Source organism: Gymnodraco acuticeps, unplaced genomic scaffold (assembly GCF_902827175.1).
Source record: "Gymnodraco acuticeps unplaced genomic scaffold, fGymAcu1.1, whole genome shotgun sequence".
Lineage (NCBI taxonomy): Eukaryota > Metazoa > Chordata > Actinopteri > Perciformes > Bathydraconidae > Gymnodraco > Gymnodraco acuticeps.
In genome coordinates this window covers 3,804,805-3,829,328 of record NW_022990701.1, presented here as the reverse complement: position 1 = coordinate 3,829,328, position 24,524 = coordinate 3,804,805, and the positions used below count along the sequence as shown (strand labels likewise).

Sequence of the window (24,524 nt, the reverse complement as noted above, 5' to 3'; positions counted from 1 at the left end):
AGGTCACATCCAGTACTGTAAGCAGCTTTGGGGCGAGTGACTTGAAACGAGACAAACGTTTACAGACAGCATTGACCTATCTGGTTTACAGGCTCTTGAGTCTGAAATGGTCATGGACGTTGGGACTGTAACTATAGTAACCATCCTGTAACAGGGAAGTTGTGGCGAAGAGGAAGAGTGAGTATTCAAATTCCTCAGCCGCTGCTCTGAGCCAGTGGGACGAAATGTAAAGGGCAGACATTGTAAAGCTGGGGCTGTTAAAGCTGGCAGCAGGGGGCATTGTGGGAACACAAAGAATGAGACTGAGGACTGACGAGAGCAAGAGAGAGTTTGGGAGAAAAAGCATCTTTATTGCTGTTGAAAAATAACATTTTGTGTATAAAAAAAAGAGAAATCCAAATGCTCAATATGTAAACAAATGTTGCTTCATAATCAAACCTGAGACAAATTAAATGTTATTTATATTAAACACATTTGTACTTAGTTTGAATTCTCTGTTTGCATAGTTTATAACTTTTAAAATAGAGATTATTTTTCAACAATTTTGGAGCTGGTTTACAAATGGATTTACATTAAAATATCTAAATTCCAATCTTAACTCATGGACCATAAATTAGCTTCTTATTCAGAGCTCTGAAGCACGGTAAACTGCTGTTTCCAAGGTGATTTTAACGATTTAATTAAAGGCGTTTTATTTCAGGCTGAAAGACAGTGAGAAGCGCTTAGCTGAAGCATTCCCAGACGAATACGCTACTTATTTATACCTTTCATATCTTTATAGCTGAATAATTTGATACATTGATTTATGAATCAGATAAAAATGACAACAATCGTGGGACTTATTTTTCTTCAAATTCTTTACATGATTGTGAAGTAAATGTATGTTGTGTTCTTTTGTTTGAGTGTTGATAAAAAAGCCTTTTTGAAGATCCTACCCTGGGCTTTAGGATGCACTCTCTGATGGACGTTTTCACTGTTTTCTGGCTTTTTAATAGATAACTAAAAAGGATTTGTCAGGTTGATTGATAATGAAGGCAGTCATTAGTTGAAACCCTCCATTACTTTACAAAGGGTTTAGATGGAGTCTCCATGCAGGCCACACACACAGCGGCACGTCACACTGGCTCTTTTGTGTCATCGGATCATCGGCTTCATTTGCATCACAAGGAACAGGAAGACACCGAGAGCATGCCAACACACTGCAGGTCAGCATCTGATAGGAGATCGGAACGCTTCAAAACAGCTGTGCAATCACATACTTTAATGTTATACCCTTCATCTTTTTTGTTACTATGTAAACATATTGATAGTCAGAAAAATACTATGTCTTTACATTATGTACAAAGTGTATCACTACAGCTCGGTGTGATGAAATGTAGAAAAAGGAAAACTTTTACAATCAAAGAGTTTCTACCGGTGATGTTGGGCTACATTTAGCTTTAAGGCAATGCAGTGTTGTGGGTGTTGTGAGGCAATGGCACAATGCAGATTGAAAGGCAAGTGGTGTGAAATGGTCAAAAGGGAAACGTTTAGCCCAGGTCTGTGCCTATTATACTCTTAACACTCAAGTCAAAAAGCATAAAGCATGAAATCAAAATGTAATTTTTGAAAAGCTAAAAAGGTTGTTTAAAATAAAAAATATACATTTGTTATATGATAAAAAACAAACAAATGTACCCCTAAGTGGTACGCCATCCAGGTATCCGGCAAGGAAACATATGAATAAGGTTTTTTGTATGAAAATAAAAGCTAATTTAATGAAACATCAATATGGACAAATATAAATTCTATAAAACTTCATTTGGATCACATCGAACAAATTGAGAAGGAACACGCCATTTCCATCCACTTTGGATTAAGAACAATTTGCACAACTTTAGAAAGTGAACATTGCAAGAAACAAAAAGGGTAGCTTAAAAAATATATACGTTAAGGCTCAATTTGTTCAACATGAAACAAAATATATAACTTTTAAAGGTTAAGAGTGTCCATATTGAATAACATTGAATTATTTCCATACAAAATAAAATGTAATGTCAAATGTAATATTTGCTACATGCAAAGTTTATAGTCACAACTGGGGATATCGCCGCAAAACATTTTTTATCCTACAAAAAGGACTGCATATTTTCCTCCACATGATTTGAATTGTTTTAACAGATTATGATAAATACCTTTAAAACCGGTATGTTTTTTACAAGCTTCAATAATTCTGTGACTTGAGTGTAAAAGTGATATATGAGAGGCACACACAGGGGCTGGGTTAAATTATGACCAGTTGTTGTTGGAAGGCCTAGAGAACATGAGATGACTACATTCACAGTAGAAACATTAGCGTCAAATAATCCCATGACGATGATTACTTCAGTGTTGTTTCAGGCGTGTTCAATGCTTTCCTTCAAAGCATTAGCGTTGACGGTGTATTAGCCTACAGCATACAGGAAACATCTCCTACGTGCACGTCTGCTCCATGATAATATGGAGGAGTTCTAACACATTTACAATCTACGGACAGATACATACATGAGGTACAACAAGTACCACAGTTGATATACACTGGCTTATAATCTGTGACGTTATATATTGAACATTAATATACCGAGGATTTGTGAAAAGTGACATTGCAGTATATACCGATTAATCAGATCTACGTCTTCATCATGCAGAGCCGAGTAATTACATCTACTTCTTTCTGCTGGTGCAAGGCCACTGCGATCGTTCTGAGGTATCAAGCAAAGAAACCAAAAAGCAAACGGAGCGATACTCTACAGGAGGACGCAACCAAACTAAAGGACACCAAAACAGCAGCAAGTTAAGGTACAACACATCTTGTAACCCTGAATGAAACGGAAACTGAAATTCAGTCTCAAATTGTCAGAGCTAAATAGCAGCATCATATAGTCAGTAGAGTTCAACATCATCAAAGACACCAGCATACAGTCACTGAGACAGCTAAGCAGGCCAACAGGCTCCTGTGTAAACACACCAATTTGCCATTTGTCACTTTAGGTAATCCCCCTCAGAAAGGGAAGCAGTTCATTGCATCTTGCTCTTTGCAATTCATAAACCTGATACAGATTAAGCTACGGGAGGAACCTTAAGGTGAGATAGCTTCAAATGTTTTTCTGATTCCTGCCTTTTGCATGATATGAGAGGAGAAGTCTGCACTGTAGAAGCAAAAGATCCTTTACATTAAACTCGGGGAGAAAGTCTTTCTATCTGCAGTCAGTTTGTTTTACTTCCAGCTTGGTTTAGCACCTCTGCTCGGCGTCAGTGAGTCTCTATACTGGACGGACTTCTCTGAAATGATACTAGTCTTACGGGTGTCTTCACGTGTAGTAGGAGGAGGGGGGGTCTCACTGCGATAGGCGCTGCGACTGCTAGCTTTCACACTCTGCACCCGTCGCAGGCTGGTCCCGGGTGTCCGCTCCTCGCTGCTGTGCACTGTGGAAGACATCCTGTTCTGCTTCACTGGGGTCTGCCTTCCCCTGAGGGAGGGGCTGCGAGACGGGGTGGAGGGGACGGAGGGGGGCGGCAGCTCAATCTTGGTCCTAGACTGGGAGGCTACAGTGTTGCGGGCAAAGTTTGGGACATCGGAGGTGTTTTTAGCAAGCGTGTTACAACAGCTGTTCTCAGGGGACGCTCCACCTTTAGCCTGAGCCTGGGCCAGGGCTCTCATGGTGGAGCGGCACATCTTCTCCTCAGGAGGGGGCTTGGAGATGTTCCTCACGGGTTTGGCACTGGGCTTGTGGATGGAGGCCTTTCTCGGAGTCAGATCTCGTGCCCACCTCAAAGCGCCGCCTGTGAGGCTGCTTCCTCTCTGAGTTTTTGATTCCTCTGGAGGCAGGCTGGAGTGGCGAGGAGGTCTCGTGGTCTTCTCGCTCCGCCCCCTCGCCGGGGTGCTCTGGTCACGGAGAGGCCGGATTGACTTTCCGCTGTCGTGCGCCGCAGGTTTCTCTGTTCTCTTGCTGCTGGGCTTGCTGATGGGCACGACCTTCCTCATGCCCTGGCTCTCGCTGCTGTTCAGCGTCCGCACGCTGCTCTTGCTCCTGGTCGCTTGGATAGCTTTGCTCTTAATTTGAACTGGCTTTCTGCTGCCTCCCTGCGTCTCTTTCTCCACACTTTGCTTTCCCTCTGCGGTGTCACAGCTCTCTGTGTCCCACTCTTCTGTGGTAGCAGATACGTTCATGGGCGCTGTGTCCCCAGATCTTGACAGCTCATTGGTTGACTGGTCTTTGGGAGACATGGACTCCAAATTAGAGGACAAAGAGCTGTTATCTCGCTGGTTCTCCTGGTCAGATCTCCTGCAGTCAGGCGGCCTGTAATAAAGCCCCTCTTTCGTTAGAGACGAGCTATCAACCTCTGAGTAATCAGAGGTGACGGAGAAGTCTGTTTCTGTGCAATCTACTATGTAAAGCAAAGGTTTCTTATTGGATACAGAGCTATCCAGGGGGAGGGGCGTGTCACAGGTTGTTGATGACACTGTGCTGTTGTCCTCCTCTTCTTTCTCTCCCTCAAGGGAGACCCCAGCTTGTGTTGAAGGATCTATTTTTCCTCCCCAGGCTGCCTTGGGAAATGCTCCTCTTTCTAAAACTCTATCATGTAGGTGTAGGTTCAGATTTGAGGGCAAAGTCTGTCTTTCCTTCTCCAAATCAGTCACCACGACATCCCCCTGGTTGACAAAGTGTGTATGATTACTGTTGTTGTTAGGACTAGGGCAGGTCAAAAGCTTGAGGAACTCGAACTAAAGTGTGTTTCTCCAGACTGACATTCATGTGGCCGGTGATATTGGGTTGGGAAGGTGGGCAGCGTCTGAAAAGACACAAAAGGGACGAGGCAGAGCGCTGCCCTCTGATATGGATGAGTAGTTATTGTTGTTGTAAGGTTCGTTATTGTTTATCCCAGAGGAGGAGTACCTAGCCAGGGGCTGATGGGCTCAGTCTCGGCTCGCGGGGGCGTCACCTGTCTGTCGCAGCCTAGCTCTGCGGTTGTCGTCCTGGTCTAAGATCCAGGGGGTTGTCCTCCGCTGCACGGCACGGCCCGACCGAGGCAGGCTGTTGAACTTTGAGTAGTCGGATGGAGTCCCGGCGCCTCCGAACAGCTCCAGGTATCCTCTGAGATCTTGGTCTGCTATGGAGGTCATGGTGTGGCGGTGGCGGCGGGCGCTGGCGGAGCGTGCCAGCGGGCTGCTGGGACTCTGAGACCTCTGCTGGAAGAAGTCCAGCAGCCCCTCCTTGGTGAGCATCTCCACGTCGTTCTCACTGTTGCTGCGACCAAACCCCCCACTCTGATCTGCATCCGACCAAGCGAAGCGCTTCTCCTCCAACTCCCGCAGGCGACGCTGTCTGGCTGCTTCCTTCAACTCACGGTCCGCATTGTCCTGAGAAAAAAGAGGAAGGCGGATAAATGACTGTACTGTATCACTGCAGGAAGGAAAACACAGATGGAAATATTGACAATAATATTAAAGGTTTCCTATTATACTACGTGTAGGCATATAGTATAGGTCCCAGATATATAAAAACATGTCTGCTCAAAATACCAAACAGATCACCCATTCTGGCCAAACCTCATACACCTCTATTTCAGCCCTGTTAGAGAAGTGTCGATTCTGGGTCCGCAGCTTTAAAAATGTTTTATAATAAAAATAAAATAAAATAAAAAGAGGGAGAAAACGGAGGTAAAGAGAGAGGTTTTTTTTTTTTTGGACACTTTGTGAGTTCCCTGACACCGGGGACACATATTTATGTATAAAAGAAACAAAAAAAGTGCATTTTGCATGATAGGTGACCTTTAAATTGGATGAGAAAAAACTAACATTTCAAGCATCAAAGACCTAAAACGATTTACTTCACCAGAATTATCATATTTTTTCTCATAAACTGACCTTGACAGCTTTCTTGAACTTGAAGCAGAAGTCTTGAAAGATGCGGAAGCCCTCGTCCAGCTTGAAGGTGTCCTTGTCTTCACAGAAGAAGTCGATGAGAGCGTTCCCCTCTTTCCGCAGATCCAGCCTGCGCCTCTTCAGGTCCTGCAGCGTCTGCGCTGAACTCTGAGACATCAGGCACATACATTTTTTATTATTACTTTCATAAGGGTGTCCTTATCTAAAGCACTTGAGTCAGCAGGGCCAGAAGATGTACAGTGGCCTCGATCCAACTTTCTGTAAGTGTGTGTGTGTGTATATAATGTATTACATAACCACTGCCGGTGCTTCACCTGCAGAAAGGGCTCCAGCTGCTGCAGTAGCTCCGCGTCCCCTTGAACCTTCTCCTCTAGAGATTTAATCCGAACGTATAAGGAGGAAAACTCCACCTCAATGTTTTCCACTGAGATTCTACATGGAAACATGAGAGCAGAACAAAGCAGATCAGGAAAATGGGCTTGATACCATTTTGGTGATTACAAACATAAATCACAATGCCATCATAATAGTACTGAGTGACACCATATTTGGCATCCTGAATTCCCTGTCAGACCGTCATCTGTTAAAAGTGTAGATGGGAGCGATGCCTTCATATATCATAGGGAGGGCTCTTTGGTGCAGGAGAAGTACTCTCTCCACACAAAGATGACCTTGTGAAGCTCACTGAGCCTGACAGCCAGCAGCATCACACTGCACTTACTGTAAGCCAGGTGTTATGTAATGAGGATGGATACTGTATTCAAATCAGCAACATAACAACTGTTTGAACATCAGTTTTGTTCACTTTTTTTGATCACTTAAAAGAAAATAACACACAATGTATATATCATTTATGTGATGAGAATTGCTAATGTGCAATATTAGCTTCAAAATATGTTGAATGTTGTCATACGGTAGGAAAAACAAGCTCTTCAGTGAATGTTTGAGTGATGCATCTTTTGTATTACAGCACCTCAAGTCATTATTATTTAATGCCTTAATTATATAGTATTTAACATAATTGTTGATATTTGAATGTTTTATATCTATTGCTAATCATCCGTCAATGGACATAATATTCTGTACTGTTTTGTGAATATAGATTTCACATCTGAAAGCATATTTGAATGTACTTAAAATGAATGTATGATTAGTTCGTACTGTAGGTGCCATAATGCTACTTAGCCCAAGTTCATTATTTGTATTATTATTATTATTTGTTTACGTCACTTTTATTTGTTTGTTGAGCAATTCCGGTAATTGTCACATGGGTGTGGTTTGTCTATTTAAGTCACCTGTTTCATGTCGAGTGGGGATGACAGAGGGTGAGCTTGTGCTGTCCTTTTTTCTGTTGACCGTTTTCTCCATAGTTACTATGTTATCATTTTGTTTATTAAATATCCCAAAAACTATCTTGCTTCACTATGGACTTTCTCTTCGAAAACGCGTCACAGTTTATAGCCAAGTTTAGCCTCTCTGTGACTCAAACGTAACTGGGGATTGAGCCGCCACACGTACAGAACTTGGAGTGAATGTTTGAGTTTCTGATGCTATTATCGTATATAAAACTGTTACAGTAGCCCTAACTGCTTCAGCAAAGTTTGAATTTAATTACAGCATTATTCTAGCTAATCAGAGTTTTTGAACAGTTCTATAAAACCATCTGTTTTTTAATGCTGAAGGTCTGCAAACCAACTAGGTTTGGTAAAACTGAATAACCTTTGGAGGGAAAACAATCCCCAATTTCCTTCATAGTAATACAATAGGATTAATTGTAGCCTGCTTGATACCATCATTCCCAACTTCCTTGTGGAGACGTGTATTTACAGCATGTCATGTTTCCCTTTTTTTGTACGAGAGGGGGATTCTGATGTGACAAACATTTCCAACTTCCGCCTCACACTGGGAGAAAACGGTCTACCTGGCTGCACTCTGGACATCCTGGAGTTTCTCTGGGAATTTGAGCAGCTCCTCGTCCTTTTTCTTGGCTTCCTGTGTGGAGAGACACATCGCACGGGTTACATTTAACTTGTTGTAGAGGCATAATTTAAGGTTGAAGTATCCCCTCTCTTTCCTGTCACCATCTGCTGTCCACCTGCCCTTCTGAAGTCCCTTTACTCAAGGACCCCTCCTGTGAATGATTCTATCAAATTAAATCCCTCTTATTGTACTTAAATACTCACAGTACGCAATACTTTTTACACATATTTGATGTTTTGTGTGCTTCAACTACATTTAACTAGGATAGGCCACAGGCTTTAAATATTATTAATATTATTATTATTAATATTTATTGGATGAAATAAGTCTAGTTATCCTTGAGCTTTCAACATTAAATGTTATCTTGACATTGTGTCTGAATTGTCGACATGCTAAGTTTCTGACTCTCCTACTTTACAATATCTGATTATGTGAAATAATACAGCTCTTAAAGTTATTGTGAGCATAATATTGTAAAACTGAAGCCTTCACTTACCATGGCGACAAAGTGCAGCAGGTTCATCCCCGGTTTGTTGGCCTTGGTGTCGGCCAATGAGAGGAGAGATGACAGCTTGAAGCCAACAGCATTTCCTGCATAGCCGCCCTGAGAAACAAAAAGGATATGATAAAAGATCTTCTTCAAAAGCATAAAAAGACTCCTCAGAGAAAACAAGAAAAACAACAACAACACATGCCCAGCTAGTTAAAGTAAATGACTTGGATTTGTGCATGAATGAATGGGCTTGTGCACGACACTGTTATTTGTGTTTGCATTGATCTAAAGTTAAAATATTACCAACTTTACCATACGACACACAGATTGGAGAGTGATGTTAATGCATAAAGGGAATTTATACTCACAGCATTCATGATGTTTCCGGCCTGCAGCACCAGATGCAGAATGGCATGCAGCTCCTCACAGCTCATCAGCTCTATAAGATGGAATCAATAGAAACTCACTTAGGAGAATTCAGAGCAGATAACAGCGTCCATTAGAGCACTTCACTGTACCACCACCACACAGAACAACTATCAGCAGTAAGAGTGAACGCTTACTTCAAAAGCTTATTTTTATTTGTATTTTTGACCATCAGTTTTGTACTAACAGTACGGGCAAATGTTTAATACTGTTTAAAGTTTAAATGCTGACACAAAAGTTCCATTAATTTGTCCCATGCAGTGTTTAAATGTAGCTCTGCAATGCAGTAACAAGGTCACAGTGCTGTTGAAGAGAGTTTAAGAAAAATCCAATAATCCACACAGAGGCCGAACAGTGTGACTCAGCTAAATGACACAGGCTGAAGTGATGGCTGCGCAAAAAGAACTGCCAAGCAAGTATTTATTTTACAGGTTCTTGGTCAGTTTGTTAACACCCACGGTATATTTTTCAGATATGGGAGCAGGTATATGTGTGCTGTGTGTGAGTAAACGTGCCTGTTCTTTTCCTGTAATTTACAAACAGCACAGGGCATTTTAAGCTATGAAAGCGGCATTGATCTGGGCTGGCAATGCTTGGCGGACGGACTATTAGATAGATGCCTTTCAATTTGGTTCAGACATCCATTTCCCTCTCACCATTAATACTAACTACTTTTGTGACCCCCTAACTTTTTTCATTTTTTTTTTTTTTTTTTTTTTAAATCGGCAATACTTTGTTAAATACCTGCAAAATAATCTGCTAAACATCAGCACGTTAGCATTTTAACCGAACATGTTAGCATGCTAAATTAGCACCACTTACTGTTAGCATAACCTCACACAGCTCCTAGCATGGCTGTAGACTCTTAGGTCATGTTTAATCGACATTTTACAGGAGGGATTATTTTTGACTAACTTCTTTAGTAAATGTTATAATTCAATCATGTACCATCTTCATATATATATAAAAAATAACAACATTGCAAAACATTACAAAGATTACTTAGCCTTGTCTTTCCACTCTGTCCTTACATCACCGTTCCTCAGGTGACACATTCCTACTTCTTGTTCAGCTCAAATATCAGGGTCACCTGTCTGAGTGTGTGTATCTCTCTCTCTGTGTGTGTGTGTGTGTATCTCTCTCTCTCTCTCTGTGTGTGTGTGTGTGTGCCCGCGTGTTACTACCTTTAGTGGCGACGCGGATGACATCGATCTCACGGCTCATTACAGCACAGGAAGGGAAGAACTCCTCGCGGAGGACAATGGCCTCGATCCGAACCACAAACCTGTCAGAGACGAAGCAGAGAGCGGGTACATTTGTGAACTTAGTGTGCAATGAAAAGGAAGAAGAAGTTGACAGGCGTCCTTTATAGGTTAAGGTTCTGCAAGGAAAAAGGAAAAGCATCATTAAAACACTTGCGGGATAGGGAAGCATGACACATTTTATACCAGTAATTGGTTACTTCTAAATACCACCAGTAGTGAATAGTAAAACCAACCACTACTGTTGCCAAAAAAAAAGGAAACAATGAAAGGAAAAACGTTAATAAAATATGGAAACACACGATAAATCCTATACATAAATACAAATGCTTACTATAAATACTTCTAAAAATGTGATATTTGCAGGTAACACTTTTTAATAATTTTTGCAAACTCTTTAGTGTTTTTTTTATTTCGAAATAAAGGCATTCAAATACAACACTTTTATATTAGCATATGTGAATGAGCTACAAGTCTCCACAACAGCCACCCTATTCCCACCAAAAATGATACAGTGAAAGCCCTTTCTATTTCTATCTTCCTTTGACTGAGACAGCACTATATACACAGCATTGAAATCCACTTACTGAGGCACCTGGATCAGGAGGAACATAAAGGAATCAACCAGTGTCAGCTTGTCTGGGTCTCCTTTATACGCCTGGAGTTTCTTAATCTGTTGAGGAGGGAAAAGAGACAGAGGAAGCTCAGCAGGCGCCTTCTTTTCCTCTTCATTCAATGTCTTTTGTCATCAGTTTTGGTCTTTGATACAGTTTGCTAAAAGCCACAGATACAGAATAAACACAGACCTCCTCTACGTCAGGCAGGAGCTTCAGCAGGTCTTTGAGCAGCTCCGCTCCATAAGTCTTTCCTTCTCCTTTTAGTATGTCTTCAACAATTGAGCGGTTGGATCTGAAACACAAAACGTTTCTTTCAATTAAACTTAAAGTTAAGTAGCCCAGGAGCTTCCTTTTAACTATGGCCTTCCTGTGTTTACAAAGGAACTAAATCTGAGCCTTTTAGAATCAGTCACAAAATAAGATAATAAAGATAACATGTTATGCTCATGTTCAGGTTCACATTCTTATTTTGTGACATCTTTAACACTTATTTCTCAAAACTCATTTAAAATAAGATATTAAAAGACGACATATTTTGCTCATTTTCAGGTTCACATTCTTCTTTTGTGCCTCTACTGTGACATGTTTACATGCTTTAATTTTCAAAAACTGTTTTATTTGTGTCACATATTGATGTCTTTATGTTACGGTAGTAAACAAATAATTCCAATGGAGGCGTTTCAGGCAGGGTGAGAGTGTGTAGGAGAGAAACTACTTTGGTGTAACATTTGGGATTTTAGTCTTTGCAGACCATTTACATGCACGCAACATATACTGTATAACACTACAGGAAATGGAAAACCCCCCAAATGCATAAAAGGACCTTTTAATGTTTTCTGTTTTTCAAATATGTTTAGGGTGTTTGATTTCTGTTTAAACTTGTATTGTTGTTATTTTCCTTCATTGCAGGGACATTTTTTTGACGTTTCAGAAAAACAAAACATACCGACACTCTACTCTATTGTACACGTTTCCTTCTTTCTACACACAACGTTCACAGTTCAACACTTACTCTCAGTCATGTCTCAATACCTATAGTAACATCCAACTCTGACACACCCAAGACTGTAGTGCTGTAACCCAATTCCTGATTACCTCATTGCTATAAAAGAAGCTATGAGAAAAACATGGACAATATCCAGTAAGCCGATACCTTAAAATGTGATGGAACCAAATACAGCGGTTGTAATAAATATCACTGTTACGGGGCTTATAATATTCAACCTTTGTAGAGACTGTATCACAAACATGTTTATCTAACTCCTGAGGCCACAGCTTGATGGTTGTATTGGATTAAATTAATGTAAATTGAATTGAATTATGTCAGCATAATTCAATTCTGCTAAAACTAGTACAGAATCAAAACAACTATTTTTGGTATAAGTACATAATAGTGATATGCTCCATGTCATTTTTAACCCAAATGTATGGATCACTGCTCCAATACTCCTGATATTTGTGTTTTGGAAACTGACATAAAACATTTGTAAACCATAAAAAAGAAGGTAATTTTCAGGTTTTTAGATTCTAACATCATTATCATCTCTTTTCTTTTGTATATTAAGAAACTAAGATTTACCCTGAAATAAACTGTCTTGCTTAACATATTTTCATCTAGAAAGGGTGTTGTGTTCTTGTACCTCCTCCATAGCAATAACAGCTAAGGCTCAAGGGTATTGTAGTATTTATCCAACATAACATACCAAATAAGAGATTTCTCTAGCCAGAAAATGAAACCTACAGGATCATGTAAATAAACTAGACTATAATGTTTCTATGTGTGGGAACAAATACGATTTTGTTTAAAATAAAACTAAAATGGAAATGTACAGTGGTTAAAATAATTATCATAATGTCGTAGTCGTAGTAGTAGTAGTAGTAGTAGTAGTATTACATTGCATTTAGCTGACACTTTTATCCAAAGCGACTTACAATAAGTGCGTTCGACCAACAAAATACGAACTTGAAGAAAACAGAATCATATAAGTACATCAGGTTTCATAGAGCAAAAACATTTCAAGTACTACTCAACTGGCTTTAGATAAGCCAGCCCTTTATTAGTATATAAGTGCTTTGTTAATAGTTCTATCGCTCGAAGTGGAGTCGAAAGAGATGAGTTTTCAGTCTGCGCCGGAAGGTGTGTAAGCTATCTGCTGTCCTGATGTCAATGGGGAGCTCATTCCACCATCTTGGAGCCAGGACAGCAAACCCACGTGTTTTTGCTGATGGGAACTTGGGTCCCCTTCGCAGCGAGGGTGCAGCGAGCCGTTTGGTTGATGCAGAGTGGAGTGCACGTACTGGGGTGTACGGTTTAACCATGTCCTGGATGTAGGAAGGGCCAGATTCATTCGCAGCATGGTACGCAAGTACCATTGTCTTGAAGTGGATTCTAGCAGTTACCGGAAGCCAGTGAAGGGAGCGGAGGAGCGGCGTGGTGTGGGAGAATTTAGGAAGGTTGAAGACCAGACGAGCCGCTGCATTCTGGATGAGCTGCAGAGGTCGGATGGCACATGCAGGTAGACCAGCCAGGAGGGAGTTGCAGTAGTCTAGGCGTGAGATGACGAGAGTCTGGGCCAGAACCTGCGTCGCTTTCTGAGTCAGCTGGGGACGCATCCTCCTGATGTTGTAAAGCGTGTATCTGCAGCAGCGGGTTGTAGCAGCTATGTTTGCAGTGAAGGACAGGTTGTTATCTAGGGTCACACCCAGATTCCTTGCAGTCTGAGTCGGGGAAACAACAGAGGTGCCAATGTTGATTGTTAGGTCAAGAGTGGGACAATCTTTTCCCGGAAGGAAAAGCAGTTCAGTCTTGTCAAGGTTGAGCTTGAGGTGATGATCAGACATCCACTGAGAGATGTCAGCTAGACAAGCAGAGATGCGTGCGACGACCTGGGTCTCTGAGCGGGGAAAGGACAGAATTAATTGGGTGTCGTCAGCGTAGCAGTGGTATGAAAAACCATGCGGGCTAATGACTGATCCGAGCGAGTTCGTGTACAAAGAGAAGAGGAGGGGACCAAAAACAGAGCCCTGAGGGACCCCTGTAGTTAATTGACAAGGGTCGGACTCGGACCCTCTCCAAGTAACCCTGTAGGTGCGGTCTTTGAGGTATGAGGTGAGGAGGGAAAGTGCAGAGCCTGAAACTCCAAGTGCTTGGAGAGTGCGAAGGAGGATCTGATGATTCACCGTGCCGAATGCAGCAGACAGGTCCAAAAGGATGATGACAGAGGAGAGGGAGGCTGCTTTAGCAGTGTGCAGTTCCTCAGTGACAGCAAGGAGGGCAGTTTCTGTGGAGTGACCTGCCTTGAAACCAGACTGGTGCGGATCCAGAAGGTTGTTCTGATGGAGATAGCAGGAGAGTTGTCTAAAGACAGCGCGTTCAAGTGTTTTAGACAGGAACGGGAGGAGAGAGACAGGCCTGTAGTTTATAACATCTGACGGGTTGAGAGTGGGTTTCTTTAGGAGAGGGTTTACTCTTGCCTCCTTGAGACTGTTTGGAAAGTGAGTAGTAGTAGTAGTAGTAGTAGTAGTAGTAGTAGTAGTAGTAGTAGTAGTAGTAGTAGTAGTAGTAGTAGTAGTAGTAGTAGTAGTAGTAGTAGTAGTAGTAGTAGTAGTAGTATAGTAGTAGTAGTAGTAGTAGTAGTAGTAGTAGTATCTTTTTCTGAGTCCATGTACAGGAGAAGAGGGTGGGTGATAATATATAGGATAAATGCATATTAGAGTAAAAAAGCAGACAGAAAAATAAACAGTATCTGCGATGATCTCACTGCTCCCACAGTCCTGTCTGAGTATGGCTGACAGTCAAATGTCATTGAAATACAGTGGAGAGCCATGCAAATATACCGTCAGGCAAAAAAACACCCAACACACTTTCTGTACTCTGCTCTGGATGACGTAACACAATGCTGAATCCACTCGGGCACATCTTTAGATTGCTTAAACCAACTTATATATAGATTATGAAGAACTGTGGACTTTATAACTAAGAGACATTAAAGGGTTTTCCTTCATGACACAAACTGAGATTTAACATATATTCAAGACACCAGTAATGTAGGGACTCATATATCTTGAACAGCAACATGAACATCTTAAATCCACTATAACCAAATGTGGTTACACGAAAAAGAAAGAAAGTATCTGTCTTGTTCTTTTCTCAAATTACCGTAGGATCAATATGTGTTTTCCTAAGTGATCGTTAGCCAGCGAGAAAACACTGAAAGTACCGACATAAATTCACCACCCTGCCTCCTCCCTGATACTCTGTGCTATCTATTCTTCACTGTTGTGGCCTTGTAATCTGATTTTAAAGACTGTAACATCTGCCAAACTGTTTCTTCACGTTCTCCCAAATAACACAGTATACTGTATCTGCAGACAGGGGACACATTTGAGAGAGCAACGTTAAGCACAGATTGTTTGATGGAAAATGTGAGTCACTTCAAAGTCTGCATATCTGATATGAATAAATAGCTGTAGATAATCATCCCAATTCTAATCTATGCAACGCCACATCAGCAGTGGGACATCTACCAGACATAATCTTCATATACATTTACAATTTATCTGATGGACCTCTGCAGTTTTTAGTTCTTAAAAAGATTTTGAGGGACAAACGATGCAGATGCAGACTGTAAAGCACCCTGGTGCAAATGTGTGTTTGTGGGGCTGTATGGGTCAAATTGACATGACTTAAAAATGACCAGTGTAGTATTGAGGAGGATGCAATAGCAGATATGTAATATCATATTCACAACTATGTTTTCATTAGCGTATAGTCAGCTAAAAAACAAATAGTGTTGTTGTGTTTTCCATTACCTTTGTTTCCTTAGAATCAGCCCTTGGTATCTACGGTACATAGGGAGCCAGCAATCTGAGATTCCACAGAAAGTTGAAACCAAGCTCTGGCTCTAGAGGCATCCTGTTGTGTTTCTACATTACTTTTAGGCCTTGGTTCTCTGACACACTTATGAAGGGAGGGATGAGCAAGGGGATATTTCATTGGTTGCAATCTGTAACCTCACTTTCAAACAACATTTCAGACCTTCTCCAGGTAAAATGATATCATGAATAAAGTGAGGACAAGTGATTGACAAAGCCTGCAGGATCATGTTCTGACTCTTAACAGTCAGAGTTTATGGTCCGATGCACCTGTTCAAAAGACTTCTGGAGTACATTACTCTCATCGATGCGCTACCTCTCTCCAAAGGGAACAAAGTAATTTCATCCCATCATATTGGCACAACCCAGCAACACCTGAACTGTTCGCTATGGTCATCAACTAACCTGCCGGAAATGACAATTAAAGCAATCTTTACCACAATCATTAAAAAAAAACATATGAGGGAATAACGAGCCCTATAAGACTCCAGAGACTTGTAGAGTATATAACAAGAAGCATCAAAGCTGTTCTGAAGGCTGACGAAGAAATGTCATGTTTTGTCACATACATGAACAAACTCCCCTGAGCTTTACATAAGCAGCTCTTCCCTCAGGTAGAGAAGCAGCAGAGAGACTTACCTCTTGAACTGCTTCAGGAAAATGCCCACATTCATCCCTCTTTTGGAGTCAAGGATGCTAATCTGAAAACAAATAAAAGACACTGTGAGTGATGTGCTGTAGTTTGGGTGAAACACAATAAAACACACACATCCCTCCCTTTTCTTACTACTCCTGGTTGTTGTTGCTTGTGTTGTTACCTAGACTACAGCCCCCCCGTCCCCCCACCAACACATTATCACCCTATGGGACGGTGAAATTCCACCGGGCCACACGTGGTTCACACCTCCTTCATTAACAATGGCTTGCACAGGTGACTGTACAGTGTGAACATTCATGACCTAAGTAGAGCTTTTAAATAAGTCACTTCTGTAGTCTGAATAAAAGATGATGAGTACAGGTGGGATGCAGAAAGATAGGTAAAGAAATTACATTACCAAAGATGATCAGCAACAATACTGACATACAACCACTTATTTTTGTAATTTATTAAAAAAAAAAAGCCAAATATGTTCTGGTTCAATCATATTAATCTCACTATAAATTGCATATCTTTGAGTTTTGGAAAAAACAAGTCATTTAAGTTTAAGTTTACCACCTTGGGCTCTTAAAGCTTGTGATAAGAATCTTGACATTTAATAGACTAAACTTCCAAAACAGTCTTCAGTAACAAATCTTGGACCCGCTGCAGTCACTGCAATACAACCTAAATATGGGCTCTTTTCATAATAATGTTATTTAACAGTCTGATTGTTCTAAAGGTAAATCCGGGGAATTATTTGTTTAGATGTTGGCCATTTTTAAGAGGATTGATGTATAATCACTTTGTAAGCATTCTCAATCTGACCCTCACATGAAGTCACAGTTTTTTCATGTATCTCCACCACTCACCTCGTCCTTGCTGCTCTCCTTGAAGGAACGGGACCTGGAGACCCCGGTTGAGGCTCCAGCAGCCAGCGTGGCCCCCCGTACGCCCGCCATCGCCTCTTCCTGCTGCCCGAAGAGCTCCTCCACCGAGCGGACATCGATCTGGTACTGCTGCTGCCGCACCGACATGGTCCAGATGTTGGGCTTCCCGCGGACCTTCTCCTCCGGTATCGGCTTCCAGAAGAAGCTGCGGACGCGCCGCTTCTTCCTGGCGTTGTGGGTGGTGGTCGTTGGTGGTGGAGGAGGGGGCGGAGGTGCCCCTGGAGGTGGGGGCGGCCGGGGAGGAGGAGGGGGAGATTCATGTTTAGAGGTGTCAGGGTCGTCGCTGAGGGAAGGTAGGGTGGTGTTAGTGTGTCCGGACATAGAGGAGGGGTCAGAGGTGGTGATGGAGGAGGCGGGGCAGCTGCTTCCCTCGCTGCAGCAGCTCTCTGGCTCATTGGTTGTGGATGGACAACTCATAACAAGCATCGCAGGGAGAAAAAGTCAGCACATGAGCTCATGCTGACAGTACAAAAACTAAATATTTATCTGGTTAGTAGCGTCTCTTCTTTAAAATTATTTTATTTTAGGTGCGTCAATGACGAACATCAAACTGCTGCAGGGTCTGTCCCCTCACTGCAGGAAGTCTGAAGGTGTCCCTTCATCTGGTCTCAATGAAGGGAGCTCGTCCTTTGATTCAGTCCATCTCCATCACTCAGCTGGTCATCCATCGTGCTGAGCAGAGCCTTTGAAGGTTACCTCCCAGGGGGAAAGGGCTGGCGATGGCCATGGAGCTATGAGAGCAACAAAAAGAACATAGGACAGGATTACACAAAGGTAGTCATGCGTGTTGTCAAGGACAATCTGAAATAAGGGGGAAATTAAGGGGTGCGACAGATCAAAAGGGAAGGGGTACCCAGCGAAAGGGGCTCGCAATGAGGGAAATGGCAAATCCTATTTTATTCCATTTTTTAAGGGCTTTGAAGTGATGCTCTGGGGTGTGTAATGATCAGAGACATTACACCCACAGCTTAGCTTCTGTTACACTGTTTAGTATCATTTTTAAGAAGTTCTCATGTAGCGGGAAAGAAACTAAACAAGTTGTCAGAACAATAGTCTCATTTAATAATGTTATCGATTAACAATACAGAGGTTACTCTGGTCCTGCATCAGGTGGACATTCATGGCTTTGAGGTAAGAAATGCATTTTTCAAATGAATAAATAAGTTGAAGTAAAACTGCCTGATCTGATCTTTTGTGTCTGTTAATTTTATTTCAATAAATTCCAGGAACTTCAATCGAGTGAAAAGCAACAAAGACTAAAAGTCTAGCAGATAGATTTCCTGATGTAAATCTGAGGAATCAGAATGACTGAAAAACAACTGTCAGTCTCTTATGTAATTCAGATCAGCATAATCTGTTGCCATAGTGAAGAGCCCGTCACCTTTAACACAATGCACCAAAAGGAGATTGAGTAATGTTTGTCAGATTGCTTTGCAAGGTTACCCTCGAAAAGAACACAAAACCACCCACAGCCACTGAAGTCATGATGTAGACCAGCAGCAAACTCTGCTGCAAAGCTTCATTTGTAAATGTCCTTTTTCCTAGGACCATAAATTCACTTGAACACAGTACTTTAACAAGAAGACTAACTCATGGTCTAGAAAGAAGCATCATGCAGTGATAATCTGCAACCAGTTTCATTGTCATACCAGATTTAGGGGGTGGCTGTGGCTAAGTGGGTAGAGTGCTGGACTTCGAATCAGGGGGTAGCAAGTTCGAGTCCCACTGCATGTCGTTGTGTCCCTGGGCAAGACACTTCACCCCAAATTGCTCCTGTGGGGACTGTCCACAGTACTGAATGTCACAGTACTGAAAGTAAGTCACTTTGGATAAAAGCATCTAACAAGTACCATGTAATGTAATTTATGGTTTATGTTAAGCATACGTGACAAACTTTCCTCAGTTCTAGATTCTCGTTTGCAAGATGTTGCTGCTTTTTAGTCTTATTTGAAATTCAACTTAATATTGGTGGATTTACGAGTCTGGTTGGACAAATTAAGTGATTTGATGGAATCAGATATTTCAGCTTTTGTGTACAATTAATCTCGAAATTAATGAGCAATTATTTTATTTCTTGATTAAACAATCAATAAAATATTTCTCTACAATATTTGAGTCTTAAAATAATTTGAGTCTTAAAATAATTACCAACATATCAGTGCCAACTTTTTTGTTGTTGAAAGAAACAATAACATAAACAAATAGTAAAAAGTATCAAAAACAACAGGGTATAATATATTTAGAACATAAGTGGTTATTAATGGTGCGGTAAATGAGTATGGGAAAACATAACCAGTCTTCAACCTCTCCGTCTCTTTGTCAAATCAGCGGTGGCACTGCAGCTCTCAGTTGGAGGGAAACTGGTTGTGTTTCAGGACAACACATCACTCACTGCCACCAGGCTGCAGTGATCTGATACTCTACAAGGCGCAAACAAAGAAATGAGCTTCTGACAAAAACAGGACATTAATTAGAGACGTGGGGGGATGCATCATAACAGGGCATTAAGGCAATTTCTATCTTTGCGATTCAATCAGATAACAGTAATAATAATAATACATGGTATCAAACCCTGCATACATGGCTAGTTTCTGCACGTTTCTAAAAAAACAACTTAGTAACATCTTAGTGGTAACCTCCCGTTAGCAGCTTTTTCAACCTGATACCCATTATGATTAATTAATGAGCAGACGTCACAAATGGCCTCATGTTGCTCCTCAGAGCTGGACCACACCGTCACTCATGTCTAATTCATAATTCTGTGAGAACATCTGACCTCACACCGAGTCATCTCATCTCATTTCTGTGCTAAAAATGTGGCTACATGGAGTAAACACAAACAAGCCTTTTCTGTTGTCAATCTGTTGATGTCGGCTGCTTTAAAAAGGAATCGTTTTATAACACTCATGTCTGTAGCCTACGCTCAAAATTATGCTACAGTTAATAATATTAATATCCAATAATATTTTATCTAGCAATACATTATTAAATAAATTGAAGCCATGACTTGAGATAGTCTCTAAGAAGATGGTAAAATAACCGTTGTGAGTCAAGAAATATTGAGTTTCAAACTCGGGTGCAGGGTGGCGTTATTTTACCTTCAGAAAGAGCAAAGCTAGCACCTTCTTACAGGCTTTATTGTTTGCTAAGCTAACCATAACCATCCAGGCATTTAAACATGTCACAGTGGAAGCAAAATATACATTGAAAAGGCTAGACTGCTATCATTTCACATCAAAACTGGACTAACGGCCCGTCCACACAGCGGCGTGCATTGAATGGGGTGGCGTCACTTTTAGCCGAACTGCATTTTGGGAAGCGACGTGGAGCGTTGCTGGCGTAGCTGGCGTCAAAAGTTGAGCAATGTTCAACTTTTGACGCCTCGACGGAGGCGTCAGCCAATGAAATCCCGTTTATGCAAATCTGCCAGTTTACTTCGTTTTAACATTGCTATTGCTTTGTATGTCGGGGGCAGGAGATTCATGTGATTCAATGTTAAAACGAAGTAAACTGGATATAAAATCCCCAAACAGGCGAAAACCTACCAGTTTCACCCACTGTCTCTGCCACCTCCCTCCATGCCTCGCTCCTCCGGTTTGTATCCCGGTAGATCAACAGAGACTGATCATACAGCACCGGGTGATTCACTACCGCTACAATGAATTTTCCCTCCATTTTTTTGAATATGAGGAAATGACCTGCGTAGTCGCTTGTACTGGCAGATTTGCATAAACGGGATTTCATTGGCTGACGCCTCCGTCGAGGCGTCAAAAGTTGAACATTGCTCAACTTTTGACGCCAGCTACGCCAGCAACGCTCCACGTCGCTTCCCAAAATGCAGTTCGGCTAAAAGTGACGTCACCCCATTCAAAGTGAATGGGCAGAAGCGTTGGAAGCTTCAACGCACGCCGCTGTGTGGATGGGCCGTAACGGCTCTTAAAACCGCTACACACCGCTATGGGATGTTATTGTGAAAGGCGTTGAAGGCCTTGAACGTTGAAAGTAGTAATTTGCGGTTGTGGTTTCGACCGGGTTTTGTTTTGTAATCCCTTTTTTTTTTAAATATGCATGTTCAGCACTACCTTATGGGTTTATGCCTCTTTTTTTTACAAAATATAAATATTTGTTGATGGAAGAATGCAGATGTTTAAGCTAAGCTAGTAATACTTCTCTATCAGCAAGAAAGTGAATTCTCCTAAAAATGTCAAACCAATTATTTAACTGAACCCACTTTGAGAAAGCCTGCAATCTTTCTGTCTGCACTGTAACGGTTCAGTAAAACAGAAAACAGCACTGAGTCAATGTTCTCAGGCACATTACTCCTGCGTGTCTAAAGAATTCAACACTGACAGTAATTGATTTGTGACATTTAACATTCCTTTTAACTATATTTCAAACAGCTAACGAGGCTGTGAACTGACATCCGTTGCCTAAAACGATCCACTGAGGAAACACACCTGTCAGTAACAATACAGAACAGGCCTGAGGAGGAGAAAAGCAGTCGGTGTCCAGATTCCTCACATCCACCTGCTGCCGTGAGTGAACACAGACAGACTGTGGGCTTCATCTATAGGTCCACCTGTTGTTAACCCCGAGGCATTCCCCATCAGTCTCCATTAGTGACAGGTAAACCCACCCACTGACAATACTCTTAGACAGGGAACACAGCAGGTCAAAGTTATCATAGATGTATAAATGGGCTCCTACAGCAGTAGTCTGCCAATGAATAGCAAGACAAATGTGAGAGGAGACCCCACCCAGGTCAACCTTTTATTCAGACTTATTGTGTCCAGGTCCCATTAACTTGCCATGGTCTTGTGTGTGTGTGTCAGAACTGCAACTAACCATTATTTTCATTGTTGATTTATATACTGATTTTGCCTTGTGATCGATTCATCATTACGTTTTTGAATGGCTTGTTCCGTCTAGATAAACTACATTTCCCAGCCAAGGATATATACGGTTCCTGCTACAATGAATTAAAACATTCAAAAGTAACAATGAAATTGGTAAAGCTTTTGCTTATCCAAAATCCTCATTATAATTTCCGATTCTTTTTTGTTAATCATCTACAATTCTGTAAACAGAGGTGTCTAAAAGCACTAAATGAGAGAATATATTTAGGAGGAATGGAGTTAATCCATCCTGTTGGGGTCTAAAGAGAATGTGTGCCAAAAGCATTTTTTTTGGTCTAATACTTTCAACTGTCTTTATAAAAGAAAAACTATGTAGACGGACCTCCGACTGCCTGCCGGATTGTTTTTCTTTCCTTGTTCTATAAAAAACCCTTTACTGCAAAACTGAAAAAGGATTTTAACCGGAGGTAATTGTCAACAAGGATCCAGGGGGCCACTAAGTCCAAAACAAATAAAATCCGCTCTCACTCACAAATGTGTAATGCTGAAGGTCAAGGCGCCACCGGTGCTATAATAATCCCCTGTTGCTAACTTCTAGTTCAATTTCCTGAGGGTCAGTGAACACCCTGCAGGGCCGGGGTCTTTCACTGACACCGTGGGGGCAAAGAGGTGGGCTCAAAAGGAATTTGGCCGTTCCTGCTTCATCATCATTACCATGGGAACGCTCGTTAGCAGAGCGATGTTGTGCGTACGGCTCAGTGGGATGTCGCTGTCGGACCTGTTTGTTTTTTATCCTTCAACCACGTTGATCTCTTCTTGTCCAAACGGTGTTGAGGGGGGAGTCAGTTATGGGACTTTGGTGAGTTATATTAGTACTCTACACTTATTTTAGAGCTGCTAGCATGTCTATAGACCATTAGTCCTGTTTGTTGATAGATGAGTTGAACACATTTAGAGTTGTATCAGGAGATTAAGGAAGCGTTATGCACAGGTTCAAGCAGGAATAAATCATTATAGTTACATAACATTGGGATTTGATTGTGAGCTTTCCCTTCAACAATCGCAATCCTAGAGATATTTAAACTTGCTGTTTGTACCGCTCCTGCTTCACCCCTTCAAAAGTAAAGGGTTTTATGGCACCCAAAGGGAAACTTTCCATGTACATCCAAATGTACGCCTTACAATTGGAAGGTACGATTCCCAGTCCCTGCAGGCCCTATTGTGGGGAACGGGGTTTCCCCTTTCCTGTAGTGTGTTTATATACATTATTTGTGCATGAAAATGGTCTGAAAGGCTGAAATCCATTCGTTCCCACAGATCCCAGAAGTGTTAAAGTGTCCTTGGGGGCATGATACTTAACCCCAAATGTCTGACAGCAATGTAACATGTAATGTAATAATAAAGGGTTCTACACACAAACAAAACTCACGGATTAAAGTACAACTACATTTTCAAATATTATAAACAAATACATTATCGGTGTATTTTAGCACTAGCTAGAATTGTGGGCCTTCCTCAATAAAAAGTACTACATGTCCATTGGGGACCCTGTTCACAGCTCTGGCTTATCTCTCTGATTGCCATGCCTTGTTTACAATGAAAGTACTCACAATAGAATGAGCGTTGAGCATAGTCTCAGCCTCAAAACACACACACACTTCCCTAGCGACAAATGCCCAGATACCAAAGACAAAAGGGCTGTGTTGGCAAAAATGCTCTTTTCACACACAGAGGATATTAAATGACACCTTTAAGGAGCGTGCAGCAAACAGACAACCGTTGACAGTACAGCGGTTCTTGGCAACAGCAGAGGGACTGCGGCTTATCGTTCAGATGTAGCAGAAGGTGACAGACTGCAGTGCTAATGTATTCAAGCCATATAAATCTGGTCTGTTACATAAATCTCATTAACCTTCCAGCCTTTTGCTCGAACAAGATGTACCAAACTCAGATTAAGTGTATGTTGCTTCTATGTAGAATCTTTAAAAAAACATGTTTGAATGGCTTTTTGAACAGTGCTGTTTTCTGGACAAATGTGCCAACGTTACAAACAAAATATGAAATATCAGCTGAACTTAAGGCCATTTATCACCTCGAGCCACTGGCTGTGCACCACAATACCCTGATAAAACACAGCAGAAAAAAGAAGTCTAATTGGGAAACACTGTGGACAAGGAGTCTATTATTCAGAAAATCCTGGATTTATCAAATACTTTCAAAGATTGAGCGCTTGGTACCGTGATGTCTGTATTTTTCTGTCTGAACTCTGGCAGAACCTGACAGGGTAAATTATTCATGCCCACATGAATGAAGTAACCTCTCTTCTAACCGTTCTGCTGCTGTCCTGAGGCCTCTCAATGCTGCCGACCTGGAGGAACCTCACCTGGGTAGCTTTATGGCTTATGGTGAAATATTTATAATGCAGGGAGCAACATGTTGTTCAAGGGTAAAATAAATAAAACTCTGTGACTCAAACACAGGTTTTATGCTACGTACTTTTTACGACAAATAATATAATTTCAT

At 41.4% G+C, this 24,524-nt stretch overlaps 1 protein-coding gene across 1 annotated transcript in view; it reads right to left on the bottom strand.

Moving 5' to 3' along the window:
• Nucleotides 1-839: 839 nt before the first annotated feature.
• Nucleotides 840-24,524, bottom strand: part of fhdc1 (FH2 domain containing 1) — a 34,444-nt gene continuing 10,759 nt past the window's right edge. Inside the window, 15 exon segments of the mRNA XM_034231519.1 lie at nucleotides 840-4,717; nucleotides 4,719-4,789; nucleotides 4,792-4,929; nucleotides 4,932-4,983; nucleotides 4,985-5,380; nucleotides 5,888-6,052; nucleotides 6,220-6,337; nucleotides 7,827-7,897; nucleotides 8,382-8,489; nucleotides 8,747-8,817; nucleotides 9,989-10,089; nucleotides 10,654-10,739; nucleotides 10,873-10,975; nucleotides 16,198-16,259; nucleotides 17,068-17,876. Coding sequence (XP_034087410.1) covers nucleotides 3,236-4,717; nucleotides 4,719-4,789; nucleotides 4,792-4,929; nucleotides 4,932-4,983; nucleotides 4,985-5,380; nucleotides 5,888-6,052; nucleotides 6,220-6,337; nucleotides 7,827-7,897; nucleotides 8,382-8,489; nucleotides 8,747-8,817; nucleotides 9,989-10,089; nucleotides 10,654-10,739; nucleotides 10,873-10,975; nucleotides 16,198-16,259; nucleotides 17,068-17,571 — 3,528 coding nt within the window. The 5' untranslated portion in view covers nucleotides 17,572-17,876 and the 3' untranslated portion in view covers nucleotides 840-3,235.